This window comes from Rhinichthys klamathensis, unplaced genomic scaffold, assembly GCF_029890125.1.
Source record: "Rhinichthys klamathensis goyatoka isolate OS25496 unplaced genomic scaffold, OSU_Roscu_1.1 h1tg000395l_1, whole genome shotgun sequence".
NCBI classification, from domain to species: Eukaryota; Metazoa; Chordata; class Actinopteri; order Cypriniformes; family Leuciscidae; genus Rhinichthys; species Rhinichthys klamathensis.
Genome location: NW_026606897.1, coordinates 1,103,351 through 1,118,297, shown reverse-complemented (window position 1 = coordinate 1,118,297; position 14,947 = coordinate 1,103,351). Strand labels below are relative to the sequence as shown.

Sequence of the window (14,947 nt, the reverse complement as noted above, 5' to 3'; positions counted from 1 at the left end):
TGGATTCCAAAAATGGAGTTTTTGTATATTATTCTTAATATTTCTTTACATAGTATTTATTATTTTTTATTATACTTACTAAATCTGCATATAATATAACTATTATTAATATAATAATAACTTTATGGCAGTATTTGCATGTGTCAAGTAGAAGGCTTATGTTCATATCTGTAATGATTCTGTGCATTAGTACACATGGACCCATCAGTGAATTATTACAACAAAACTTTTCTTTACAGGCAAATCCTTTTCCAAAAATCCTTTTCCAAATGTCTTTGTTCAGTTCTGCTAAACTGCCAGTTGAAGCAGACAGGTTTAACAGTAATTCCTGTGAGGGCTGAAGGCTTAGATTGTGGTTTGGCTATAGACTAGATTCCGCCATACCTGACACTATACTTCTTTGACTGGTTTTTCAGGGTGGTAACTGTATTTCACTATATTCCTGAACTTCTGCTGAATCACTGCTTTATTTGCAATGAATGGGGCCTTTCCTACCAACGCCTTGCGGCAATATATCAGCATGGAGCTAGGCAGTAAAGGATATACAATAGCATGCACAGTTGCACTTAGTGTTAGAGTCCACTATTTATATACTTCCTTTTTTTTTACTAAATAGAAACTTTGTTGGTCATAAAGCCAATGGGCACTTGGTATCCTGTAATATCATTCATCAAATCGTCATGTTAGAGGTTCATTCTTCTTGCTTTGAGAGTAACATTGAGATAAAGGTCAAGATAATATTTACCTATCCTTGATGAGAGGATACTTTGAGAAACAACACTCAATCATGTGGATTGGAGCAGGGTTGGAGGAGGAATATAATAAAAGGGAGAGAGTAAAAGAAAAGCTTTCAGAAAGTTTTTAGACTCAATAAAGAATCAACAGCATGTGTATCTCAGCAGTGAGTGTGGTGCTGTTACTATTCATTTTGTGGATGCTTGTGGTCCAACTCTGTAGACAGACTGACAGGCAAAGTGACAGAGATGCCAAAGCAAGCAACAAACCAGAAGGTAGGAGGTTTGATTCAAATTAGAGCTGTGGAGGCGTAGATTTAAGAATTTTCCATTGATACCTGAATACCAGAAAAGTGAAGGAGATTATGGGTGATATAACCAAAATCGGTAAGACTTTAGAATACGGTTCCTTCGTTAATGAATAACTAAGAACCAATGAGTAACACAATATTAACAATCTAGTAACTATTATTAACTAACAAGAAACTCTGATTAACGAACTAAGTAATAGCGCACAGATGAAAGTGGTACTTCACTATAGCTTGTTTTCATATGACGTCACGCCACTGCGTTGCCATGGCGCGAAATGCAAATGGAGGGCAGGAAGTGATTTGCTGTATTTAGAAAGCACTATAACAAACTCAAAATGCCTATGTTTTGCGTCGTTTATGGTTACTTAAATCGATCAAACCACGAGGAGTTTTTATCGTGTACCAAAAGTTGTTGTTCATAAAGGGGGAAAATTAAAGAAATTGACCGAAAAACTCCGGAAAAACGGCTTGCAAACCTACGTCTGCGGTCGGGAGGAGCCGAATGGGAAAATGCTCGTTTGTGCAGTGATCACTTCGTCAATGGTGAGTTAATACAACTTAAGTGGCTATGTTTGTGTAACGTGTAACATTTACGAACTTTGTAAAGTCAAAGTATGTCTGTAAGACGAGGTAGTTGCTGATATCTACCGCCTCGATGGCAGGAAAATCTTTCAATTCAGTTGAAAATCGCACCTCTTCATAACGTAAGGATCACGTCCAACATATGTTTGATTTTTTGTTTACATCTTTCTCTTGTAATAGCGTGTAAAGTAGTACAGTACGGACTTTGCTCCATCTCGTCCATTGCGCTCTTCACTCCCCTGCCCTCCATCTGAATTCCGCGCGTCATCATAATCACGTGACTGAAACCCAGCTATTAACTAATCAATAGACCAATTTCCAGCCGACGTCACAGTTACGTCACAGCGCTAGCTGGTGGCAGAACAAAGTGAAAACTGGAGGCGGCAAATACAAACCAGCACAGATTCGGCTACAAAATAAGGATCTTAAATTATTCTTATTATTATTTAATGTCATCTTGTTGTGTTGTTGGGTGCAAGAATCAATGAAAAATGAATATGCTTTATCTGCAATTTTTTATTTCTAGAAAATATTCACCTCATTAAAATTGCACCGTAATGTCACTCTTTACATTGTCGTCTTCATCGCGCTGGCTCGGCAGAACTGCGGATCGTACCCCACAAGTCTTGTACTTGACCATTCAGCACATAGTTATAGGCATCTAAAGATTTATATGCCCTCTGTTTCTCTATCGGGTAGGTGTAGAAGTCAGGCCACTCAACCGGAGGAAGCGTTAACGTTAATCCTGTCAGATCCTCAATCAATGAGTGTAAGGGTCGGCCGGTTCCGTCCGTTAAAATTAACTTTTGCAAATAACAATCGCGGTCCTGGACAGTGAGCGACCTTGCACATTAAGATAAAATCGGAATTTCTCCAGTCATTGTTAAAAACAAGCTAACAAAACTTGCAGACTTTACGTTAGTGAAGCGGCCAGAGGGATCGTTCTGCCACCACCTAAGCTCCGCCCACAGAAAAACGTCACCATGTTTACCAACTGAAAATTGGTCTATAACTACTATTTTTTTAATGCTTCCCAGAGAACTACTGAAAAAGTTTCATAATTCATGCAAAACTAATCAATAACCAATGCAGGACAAGACAAATGACTATAGCACTACATTAACATTTTAACTTCTACTGTAAACAAATACACAAGGTTGTTTACATTATCAATATGTAATAGCATAGCAGACTTATGATTTGGGAAAGCTGTCAATAATTGGCCTATGCTGTCTATTTATCAACTGAATAATTTTAAAGAAAGGGATTTTTAAATGCAGTTGTCGGGACCTTACTTGTCCTGTGGCCAATTTTCCGGCATTCCTCTGAACTGGCATTGAATCACTAGAGTCATAGTGAGTCTATATTGAGTCATCAGCCACATTTCCCCAAAAAATATGTTTTTATGTATGTCTCCTAGCTCATATATATATGTGTGTGTGTGTGTGTGTGTGTGTGTGTGTGTGTGTGTGTGTGTGTGTGTGTGTGTGTGTGTGTGTGTGTGTGTGTGTGTGTGTGTGTGTGTGTGTGTGTGTGTGTGTGTGTGTGTCTGCGCGTGCATATCTTGTGAGTGATTAGAACATTCTACACTTTATTGGCTTTTCATTAGTAACTGTAAGAATCATGGTAACAAACTAGTAATGACTCAAGTGTTACTACATACTTCTATGGGAATTTTCTAAAAGTATAGGCCTATTTAAAAGTTCACCAAAAATCTTAAATGCTTGAAATGACTTTTGTGTTTGGCTGCACAAATCATAACCAGATCATGTAACACTTGAGTCATTACTAGTTAGGTCCCATGATCTTCACTTTAGAATACGGATCCAAATAATTAGTAATTCCCATAGAAATAGTACCACTTTCATCTGTGCACTATTACTTACTAATTCGTTAATCAGTGTTTCTTTTTAGTTAATAGTAGTTACTAGATTGTTAATAAACTTTTTCAGTAGTTCTCTGGGAAGCATTAAAAAAAAATAGTAGTTATTGATTAGTTAATAGTGAAGTACCACTTTCATCTGTGCGCTATTACTTACTAGTTTGTTAATCAGAGTTTCTTGTTAGTTAATATACTAGATTGTTAATATTGTGTTACTCATTGGTTCTTAGTTATTCATTAACGAAGGAACCGTATTCTAAAGTGTTACCCCAAAATCTTATATCACGATATGAGTAATTTTATTTCATGAACAATATATATCACAATATAGATATTTTTTGTATTTTAAATAAGGTTTTTATGATTTCAAAATGTAATATACCATTGATATTTTGATAATTCTTGTCACCATTTTCAATATCACAAAAAACTAACTAAGTAATAAAAAAAACCTCTCAAGCTTACTGAAGATAAAGAAGTGATAAAGAATGAACAAAGAAACTAATTACAAGCATATAGGAAAACAAACAAAGACGTAACCACGATAGAGATGATAGTCCAAAATCTCTGGTTGACAAATTTCTACTGGTTAATCGTGTCTACCGGTATATCGCCCACCCCTAAAGGAGATTGTGAAATTTGACAGCTCTGCTCCATTTTGATATGTACTTGTCTTTCCACTGACCTAGCTGCTGTGCCCAAACTCCTGCATTCCCTCTCTAAGCACTTCCTTCCTCTTTCTACCGCTCTTCCTGGTCCATTCTCTCTCCCTCTGCTGGGCAATATGCTGGATCTCGCTCAAGATCATCTGCCCATCCACTTGACTGCACTGGCACATCGCTATGGAAATATCTATCGGCTCAACTGTGGCAGCACAAGTAATTCATCTTTTTATTTGATCTCCATGTTAGTAAAACTCATGAACTATGAACCACAACTAAATCCAATGTAGAATTGGCCATTCATCAATTTTGAATCATTTTGAACATTTAAATATTTATATTTTTAATTAAAAAGAAAGGAAAAAATAAACAACAGAGCAATGGGTATGCATTTTGTTTTTGAGGAAAGGTTTACATTTTCATAGTTATTTATCTTTGTTTATGTCATAACAGTATATTACATTCATTTCTCCCAATAGGAATATGGGATATATTACATTTTAAGGCTAAAAAAGTAAATTATCTGTAGTGTTCACCACATGTAACTCCTGTTCCATGTTTTCTGTTCAACATCAGACTGTGATAAGCACGTAGGCTATTAGTAGCTATAAAGAAAGTGTACATGTTTGTCATGTGGTACAAGGAATGCAAGTAAAAAGTAAACTGCACATTTGAGAGCAACTCTTCATATTTATGTGTGCTTTCGTTTCTTAGACAAGAAAGACACTACATTTTTTCGAGTTTAACACGAAAAACAAAAACAAAACTGCTGCTTAAATCGCGAGATGACGACTCTCCCTCGTTTTCCTATGTTTGATTCTTAGTCCGAAGGGGGGCGAAAATGACGGAGTGAAGTTGAATCGGTCAGTAAACAATTGTCTTTAAACATGTAATTTAAAGTGCATCTCGTTTAATACTATATATTTTCTAATATTTTAGGTGTCTGTTTTGTTACTGTCACGGTTCATGGATTCACTGTCTCGCCCTCGCGCTGTGAGTATGGTTATGTGTATTGGTAGGCGTGGCTCGTGATTGAGGTTGATGAGCGGATCAGCGTCAGCTGTTTCTCATCACGGCACCCTATTTATTGTGTGTGAGTTTGTCCTGTCTTTGTCAGATCGTTGTCGAGGCTCTCTGGATTCACCCTTGTCTTTTGTCCAGTATCCTGTCTGTTCGTTTGCCCGGATCGCCTGTTTTCCCTGCCGGATTGCCTGGAGTCTGCCCATCTGCGTCCCTGCGTTGCCAGTGTCCTGCCAGAGACTGAGACTTCCATCTGAACCTACTACTTCTATTCTTTTGTGAATAAACAGTTGTTCATTGCACTTGAATCCTATCGTTCTTTCTGGTCCAACTGACAGAACGATCTGACCATTATGGATTCAGCAAGCACAACGGAGCTACAGAATTTCCTCACGAGCAGTGCTGCACGGATGGATCATCAGGAGGAACAAGCGACGGCGACTGGTCGTGCCATGCAAGCACTGGTAACGCAGGTGTCCGAGCTCACCACTCAGATCCAACAAATGAGAGCGTCCCCTGCGCCACCCCCGCCGACCGTTCCCCAGGACCCTCCGAACTTCCATCTGCACGAGCCGCGCATCCCTACCCCTGAGAGATATGCGGGTGAGCCCAATCTGTGTAGAGCATTTTTAACGAAGTGTTCCATTTTTTTCTCTCTTCAGCCACTTACCTTCGCCACTGAACAATCTAAGGTGGCCTTGGTGATGACATTGTTGTCCGGACGCGCGGCTCAATGGGGAACGGCGGTGTGGGAGAATCAACATCACTGCTGTTCTTCGTTCCAGGCACTCGCGGACGAGATGAGACGGGTGTTTGACCGCGCGATCGTGGGCCGCGAGGCGGCGCGCAGACTCACTGAGTTGCGTCAGAACAACAACACCGTTTCGGACTATTCCATCGAATTCCGCACCCTGGCGGCCGAGTGCCACTGGAACGAAGAGGCGCAGTGGGACGTCTTCCTGCATGGGTTGGCTGACCGTGTTCAAAGAGAGAATTACACCCTGGAGTTACCGAGGAGTCTCGATGAACTTATCAGCTTGGCGTTACGCGTGGACGCTCGTCTTCAACAAGGAGGGAATCGTTCACGTCGGGGTTTGGTTCCGGAGTTTCCGGAGTTCGCCAGCGCCAGAGAGGAGAACACGGTCAGCCCCTCATTCGATCAAGAACCCATGCAGGTTGGTCGAGCTCGGCTTTCCCGGGAGGAGAAGGAACGTCGGAGAGCTAGAGGGTTATGCATCTACTGTGGCAAGGCTGGACACTTTCTCGTCAACTGTCCAGTAAAAGACCCAGCCCGACAGTAGAACGGAGGTTACTGTTGGGTGGGCTTTCAGGTATTAAATCCTCATCAGCGACTCTCCTCCCGGTAAGACTGCGATGGGCAGACCAGGCCCACACCTGCCAGGCCCTGGTGGATTCTGGAGCGGAGGGCAATCTGATGGACTATGCTCTGGCTAGACGTCTCCAGATTCCGGTCATCACACTCCAGCACCGCATCACCGTTAACGCCCTGAACGGCCAGATCCTTCCAGGGATTACTGAGGAGACCGGTGTCCTTACTGTCATTACCTCTGGTAACCATACCGAGAGAACTTCATTTTTACTCACTAACTCTCCTTTTGCACCTGTGGTGTTGGGTCACCCGTGGCTAGTACGGCATCAACCTAGGATCGAGTGGGGTCAGAATTCTGTGTCGGCTTGGAGTAATCATTGTTATGCCCCCGGAGTATCTCGACTTGAAGGAAGTGTTCAGTAAGTCTCGGGCTGCTTCTCTTCCTCCACATCGTCCCTATGACTGTGCTATAGATTTAATGCCAGGTACGTCTCCGCCTAAGGGCAAGTTATACTCGCTCTCCGTACCTGAGAGGGAGGTCATGGAGAAATATATTTCTGATTCTCTAACAGCTGGGATCATCCGTCCTTCTTCATCTCCCGCGGGCGCAGGATTTTTTTTCGTGGGTAAGAAGGATGGTTCTCTGCGACCGTGTATTGACTACCGGGGGCTGAACAACATCACGGTAAAGAATACTTATCCTTTGCCGTTGATGTCTTCAGCTTTCGAGCGGTTGCAGGGAGCGTCTCTTTTCACGAAATTGGATCTGCGCAACGCTTACCATTTGGTTCGGATAAGAAGGGGGGATGAGTGGAAGACGGCATTTAATACCCCCAGGGGGCACTTTGAATACTTGGTTATGCCGTTCGGCCTGTCCAACTCCCCCGCCGTCTTCCAAGCACTCGTCAATGACGTGTTGAGAGACATGGTCGATCAGTTCATTTATGTTTACCTGGATGACATATTGATATTTTCTTCGTCTCTCCAGGAACACGTTCAACACGTCAGACGAGTACTCCAGAGGCTGTTAGAGAATGGGCTTTTTGTCAAGGCGGAGAAGTGCGCGTTCCATGCACAGTCGGTTCCATTCTTGGGGTATATCGTCTCGTCCGAGGGAATACGCATGGATCCTGACAAGGTTAAGGCTGTGGTAGATTGGCCAATTCCGGATTCCCGCAAGGCCCTGCAGAGGTTTCTGGGATTCGCCAATTTTTACAGACGTTTCATTCGTAATTTCAGCCAACTAGCCGCTCCTCTGACCGCCTTAACCTCCACCAGAACGACGTTCAGGTGGTCTAATGCTGCTGAAGCGGCATTTACCAACCTCAAGAGCCGCTTCGTTTCAGCTCCCATTCTCGTAGCCCCTGATCCTTCACGTCAGTTTGTGGTGGAGGTTGATGCGTCGGAGGTGGGGGTAGGTGCAGTTCTATCCCAGCGTTCTTCCTCGGACGACAAGATGCACCCTTGCGCGTTTTTTTCTCATCGATTATCGACTGCCGAAAGTAATTATGATATTGGTAACAGAGAGTTGTTGGCAGTCAAATTAGCATTGGAGGAGTGGCGCCACTGGTTAGAGGGTGCGGGGGAACCTTTTATCGTCTGGACCGATCACAAGAACCTTGAGTACATCAGATCCGCTAAACGACTGAACTCCAGGCAGGCTCGGTGGGCACTTTTTTTCGGTCGTTTTGATTTTTTACTATCGTACCGTCCGGGTTCTAAGAACATCAAGCCCGATGCATTGTCTCGTATTTTTGACCGCTCCGAACGCCCAGCTACTCCCGAGTGCATTCTTCCTGAGAGACTCGTTGTCTCTACACTCACATGGGAGGTCGAGTCGAAGGTCCGCACGGCCTTAGAAGGGGTAACACCTCCGCCCGAATGTCCACCGGGTCGGTTATTTGTGCCGGAGGGGGTCCGGTCAGACGTAATACGGTGGGGTCATGGTTCCAATGTGGCTTGTCATCCAGGGGTTAAACGTACCAGTTTTTTGGTTAAGCAACGATTCTGGTGGCCCGTGATGGCTCGCGATATTCGGGAATTTGTTTTGGCTTGCTCGGTTTGTGCTCGTGGCAAGACTTCCAATCGTCCTCCAGATGGGTTGCTCCAACCGCTGCCTGTCCCTTCGAGACCCTGGTCTCACATCGCACTTGACTTTGTTACGGGTCTTCCACCTTCTCAAGGTAATACAGTCATTTTGACGGTAGTGGACCGGTTCTCGAAGGCGGCACATTTCATCCCCTTACCCAAATTACCTTCAGCTAAGGAGACAGCGGTTACTGTGGTGAATCACGTCTTTCGCATTCATGGCCTCCCGATTGACGTGGTTTCCGACAGAGGGCCCCAATTTATATCCAAATTTTGGAGAGAGTTTTGTAGATTGTTGGGGGCGAGTGTCAGCTTGTCCTCTGGGTTCCATCCCCAGACCAACGGCCAAGCGGAGCGAGCCAACCAAGATCTTGAAAGGGTATTACGATGTTTGGTGTCCCAGAATCCTTCCTCCTGGAGCCAACAGATCTCTTGGGTTGAGTACGCTCACAACTCGTTGCCAGTCTCATCCACGGGCCTATCTCCGTTTCAGTGTAGTATAGGTTACCAGCCACCCATTTTTCCTGGTCTGGAGTCCGAAGTCGCGGTCCCCTCTGCTCACGCCTTCGTCCAAAGGTGCCGCCGCACTTGGAGAAGAGCCCGTGAGACTCTCCTCCAGGTGGGAGCGCGCACCAAGGCTCAGGCCGATCGCCACCGGCTGAAGCCCCCCGTATACGTCGTTGGTCAAAAAGTGTGGCTTTCTTCTAAGAACATTCCTCTCCGCTCCGTCAGTAATAAACTAGCTCCAAAATGTATTGGCCCGTTCTCTGTCACAAAGATTCTTAGCCCTGTGGCAGTCCGCCTCAAACTTCCTCCGGCGTACAGGAGGGTTCATTCCGTTTTCCATGTGTCCAAATTGAAACCTGTATTTCATTCTCGTATTAATCCGCCTGCACCGGTTCCCCCCCCGCCGCGCCTCGTAGATGGGGAACCAGTTTATTCGGTTCGTCGTATTTTGGATGCTAGACGGAGGGGACGCGGATTTCAGTACCTGGTGGACTGGGAAGGTTACGGTCCGGAGGAGAGAAGTTGGGTTCCGGCTAGAGACATCCTGGATCATTCCCTTATTGATGTTTACAATCGACAGGTAGGTTCTCCTGGGAGCGCCAGGAGGCGCTCCTAGGAGGAGGGGTACTGTCACGGTTCATGGATTCACTGTCTCGCCCTTGCGCTGTGAGTATGGTTATGTGTATTGGTAGGCGTGGCTCGTGATTGAGGTTGATGAGCGGATCAGCGTCAGCTGTTTCTCATCACGGCACCCTATTTATTGTGTGTGAGTTTGTCCTGTCTTTGTCAGATCGTTGTCGAGGCTCTCTGGATTCACCCTTGTCTTTTGTCCAGTATCCTGTCTGTTCGTTTGCCCGGATCGCCTGTTTTCCCTGCCGGATTGCCTGGAGTCTGCCCATCTGCGTCCCTGCGTTGCCAGTGTCCTGCCAGAGACTGAGACTTCCATCTGAACCTACTACTTCTATTCTTTTGTGAATAAACAGTTGTTCATTGCACTTGAATCCTATCGTTCTTTCTGGTCCAACTGACAGTTACTTATTTATTTTTTATTCAGCTTTTGGGATGTTCGTTGTCGTGAATTAGGCCTATCCTTTTATTTAGATTTTCATTAGTTAAGCCTAACACATTCGAGTTACGTGCTCGAACCGTTGGAAGAATTTCTGAACTATGACAAAAGATAAAAAACGCAAATCTAAGCCAATGGATTCATCTTTAGATCTCATGGCAAGTGTTACTGTGGACTTCGACTCATGCTCTGGTTCAGTTGTTCCTCTACCTGAAACTCCGATAAAGGAACCATCGCACAAAAAAGGCAGGAATGATGATGATGATGTTGAAGATACGCTTTAGCCATGATTATAATAACATCACTCAAGTCCATCATTAATGAAAGAGCCGACATCCTTGATGTAGCGATATAGCTAAAATAAAGGGAATCTAATTTTAATAACTGGTCATGAATATGTCCAGGAATAGCATACATAGATTAAAATTACCCGTAAAGGGAATACGTTGCCAATGTATCTGTATGGACACTTAATTACAACGGATTATAATCAATTATCCATACAGGTAGGCAAAATTAGATCAATTGTATATATCAATAATCAATCACAATGAATTATAATTAAATATTAATGTCAATTGTCTAGGATAGATCGATTCCAAGGAGAACCCTTATGGAATTAATTTGTTGTCGAATAATCTGTTCGTCCGGCAAACTGATCGCACGATCTTTCATCAATCCTCAAGAGAAATTATCCTTTTAGACTCGCAAGAAAGGCTATCTTTCTGGCCATGAAAAATAGCGTTCCTGTTTTATAAAAATACTAATTAAAGTATCAACAAATTTTAAAGCTTGTAGCTTAGATCGTACATTTAAGGGACTTCGTAATATGAGCAACAGACAGAGTCAATAAATGAACAGTACTACGTATACTGGTGACTAACGTTACAAGGAATAAATGTATATACACCAAAATAAAGCAACAAACAATGAAAGAAAATGAGAATAAGGGAGTGATAGGAAAAGGGAGAGAATGATCAGTCAGTTATGCAAAATCACAGACAAAGGGAACCTTGAGAGAGAGACACCAAGATATCAAATCACCCTAAATGGGGTAAACAAATCTTAAACGCATTGAAAGCTCGATAAAACAAATACTTGCACATATGGTTCTCTTGTGTTGCTGAATAAGGAAGGCGCGTGTGTGTCATTCCTACGGAGCGTCACGCGTTCTCTGTGGTTCTTCCGGGGTGAACGGAGGTGCAGCGAATTTAAGGTCCCTTGAAGGTGAAGTTACTCAAAGAAAAATAATTCAGGCTAAACGGGAAAACAAAGACAAACAAAAGAAAACAAAACTAAACTAAATGGACTGAAGAGAAGATCTCGAAGAGAGATGTTGAAGAGCGATGTTGAAGAAGGTTGAAGAGAGTTGAAGAGAGAGAGAAAACTGGCGTTCCATCCTTTTGAGGACAATGGAGTTCACACCTCCTTTGGGGTGAATGACCAATCACCTTAGAGATTTTTGAGAGGGAAAAGTCTTCCTTTGTCCTGTCAAGGCGGCTCATCTGCATAGTTTATGGCGGCGTTAAAAGTTGTCCTTTCTCCTTCGGAGAAATGTTATACATATAATCATACATTTTACTCTCTGCTTATATATATATATATCTGGCTTAGTGAGACCAAGGGGATCCTGCAGGTATCAAGAACTACGCGAAACGGACATAGGGGTACAGAGATACATCTTAATGCATAATTACAAGCACTTATAGTTCATTTAATACTACGATAAAATCATAGATACCGTAAAACTTCAAATAGTAGCCCGGGCTTTTATTTTCCCAAATCGTGGAACTGCACCGGCTTGTATTTGAGACAGGCGTCTATATGAGACAGGCCTTAATAATTTAGCGCCTCGTCCGCCATTGAGCTTGACGAACCTACCGAGGCATGTTCTCTCCTGGCATCGGATAGTGAGGACTGGGCGAGCTCTGTGGACCTCCCCCCGCTACCCGCCAGCCCCGTGGGAGACGAGCCGGCATTGAAGCAGAGCTGATGCGTCTGCTCTCTCAAGCCGTGGAGACCATCGGCCTCGACTGGGAGGCGCCCGCGCCACCACCGCGCAACAGACTCGACAGTCGCTTTCTCTGAAAGGATGAAGCACCGTCACAGTCGAGATCCGCGCCCTTCCTCCCTGAACTTCCCGAGGAAGTCGCGAAATCGTGGAACGCCCCCTTCTCCGCCAGGCTGCGTACCTCTTCCTCTGCTGCATTCTCCTCTGTTGACGGTGCGAAAGATAGAGGTTACCTTTCCATTCCTCCTGTGGAAACGGCTGTAGCGTCCCATCTTTGCCCGCCCTCCGCTGGACGGCGCGCTCAGACGGCGCTACCATCTAAAGCCTGCCGAGTGACGTCAGCCATGCACGGACGCGCTTACACCGCCGCCGGGCAAGCAGTTTCAGCGCTGCACACAATGGCTATTCTGCAGATCTTCCAAGCCGACCTTCTCCAAAAATTGGACGAGGAAGGACCGGGAGCGATCTGCATGGCGGACTTAAGAAGCGCTACAGACCTCGCTCTACGCGCTGCAAAGGCCGCCGCACAGGCCGCCGCACAGGCCGTGGGGCGGAAAATGGCCTCTCCCACCGTGGCTGAGAGACATTTGTGGCTGACGCTGTCCGAGATGACGGAAGCTGAGCGCTCCGTGTTCCTCGACGCACCCATTTCGCCAACGGGCCTTTTCGGATCTGCCGTCAAAGATTTCGCGGACAGATTCGTCGAGGTGCAGAAAACATCGCAGGCCATGAAACATTTCCTGCTGAAGTGCTCGAGCTCCGCTACAGGCCGCCCGAAACAGCCGCCTGCCCGAAGCTCTCAGCCACAGCCTGCACCACCCGCCGCCGCCGCTTCACAGCGCGCTGGCCCGAGACCAAAGACCGCGCTCTTGCTCTGCTGGACGCCGCCCCCCTCAGCGCTCGGCCGAAGATTGAGATCAAGCCCGAGGTCTCAAAGCCTTCCTAGCCTCTCTAGGAAAGCGACGGTGTTCAAATCCCGCTGCGGCCGGATTTCCACCCAAACTTCTCGCTCGTTCAGTTCCAAGCAATGCGACTGTCCCAGTGTATTTTGCAGTGAGCAAGCCAGCTCCAGGGCACGCTGGCCTGCACACAAAAGCCGTTTTTACGGCAACCCAGATAAATCCAATAAAGAGTGCATTTTCTGGTGTTCCGGCCGATGGTGTTATGAGTGTTGTAAGAATGCCCACGTCCCAGTGCCCATTCCCACACCCAGACACAGCCCGCAACGGTGCAGGGCTAGCACAAATAAAATCGACTCATGTCGATTGTGCAAACAATGTAGTAAACGCGCCCACATCACAGTGCCCGCTTACACTACACGATGCGTGTCCCTTGGTTTCTGTAAAAACGAAACTAACACACATTCAGTCGGCGCGAGCCGACAGTGTTTTCAGTGCAGTAAATGTGCCTGCCATCCCGCGCCCACATTCTCTCACAGACACGCCGAACCCCATGGGTTTCGCCCCGCTCGCCTTCTCTGCACTAGAAAAGCCAGGCTGCCCTGGCTTTCATAGAAAAGCCAGTCATAGAAAAGCCAGGCTGCCCGCTGTGATCAGCGCGCCCCCCGCCTCGCACGCTGTAAACACGGCGTTGAGTTCTCAGCACACCGAGGCTCTCGAGCCGCCGTCAGGCCGCGGCCAGAGCCCGGATTTCATTCTACCTCTAGCTATTCACACAGATGCGTGGTCAAAGCTCCCCGGGGTATCAGAATGGGTGCTGAACACTATAAAGAGAGGCTATTCGCTACAGTTCGCTCGACGTCCCCGCCGTTATACGGCACGCGTCGAGACGACGGTGAAAAACGAAGTATCTTATCTACTTCGAGCCGAGATAGCGAAACTACTGAGCAAAGGTGCTATAGAACCCTTATCTCAAGCTCAGAGCGAAGGGGGCTTATGCAGCAGATATTTTCTGGTACCGAAAAAAGATGGGGGTCTCAGACCCATTTTGGATCTGCGACAGCTGAACAGAGCGCTTGTGAAGCGACAGTTCAGAATGCTTACAACCAGGAAAATCCTCGCGCAAGTTTGCCAAGAGGACTGGTTTATGTCAATAGATCTGAAAGACACCTATTTCCAGATACAAATAGCGTCCCATCACAGGCGATTCTTGAGATTCGCCTTCGAGGGCCAGGCATATCAATACACAGTCCTGCCGTTCGGCCTGTCCCTAGCACCCCGTACATTCACGAAGTGCATGGACGCAGCTCTCGCACCCCTGAGACTCCGGGGCATGCGAGTTTTGAACTACTTGGACGATTGGCTGATTCTAGCTCGATCTCAATCAGAGCTCATAGAACACAGGGCCACATTACTCGAGCACCTCGAGAGTCTGGGCCTCACAGTCAATTGGGCGAAAAGCGTGCTCCCAGTCAGAAAATTTCTTTTCTGGGAACAGTGCTGGACTCGCTATCCATGACAGCACGCCTGTCGCCGGAGCGCGGACTAGACATTCAGCGCGTCGCGAAATCCTTCCGCCACGGCTCTATAGTCCCGCTCAAAAGGTTTCAGAAAATGCTGGGCTTGATGGCCTCAGCAGCCTCTGTACTCCAGTTGGGCCTGCTTCGCATGCGCCCACTGCAGATGTGGCTAAAAGCGCGAGTTCCGCCCCGGGCATGGGCCGCTGGTCTGTTTCGCCTCAGGGTCGATCTAGAGTGCGTCTCAGCCCTGAAACCTTGGAAGGTAACCGACTGGTATCAGTCAGGTGTGAGTCTGGGGACCGCCTCGAGTGTGCAGGTGGTGTCTACGGACGCCT

General features: G+C 45.9%; 1 protein-coding gene across 1 annotated transcript in view; it reads left to right on the top strand.

Annotated features, from left to right (window-relative positions):
- The first annotated feature begins 177 nt into the window (after positions 1 to 177).
- The window catches only part of LOC130070171 (steroid 21-hydroxylase), a 28,844-nt gene continuing 14,074 nt past the window's right edge, over positions 178 to 14,947 (top strand). The window contains exons 1-2 of the mRNA XM_056234470.1: positions 178 to 1,010; positions 4,199 to 4,387. Coding sequence (XP_056090445.1) covers positions 887 to 1,010; positions 4,199 to 4,387 — 313 coding nt within the window. The 5' untranslated portion in view covers positions 178 to 886. The remainder of the gene's footprint in view (positions 1,011 to 4,198; positions 4,388 to 14,947) is intronic.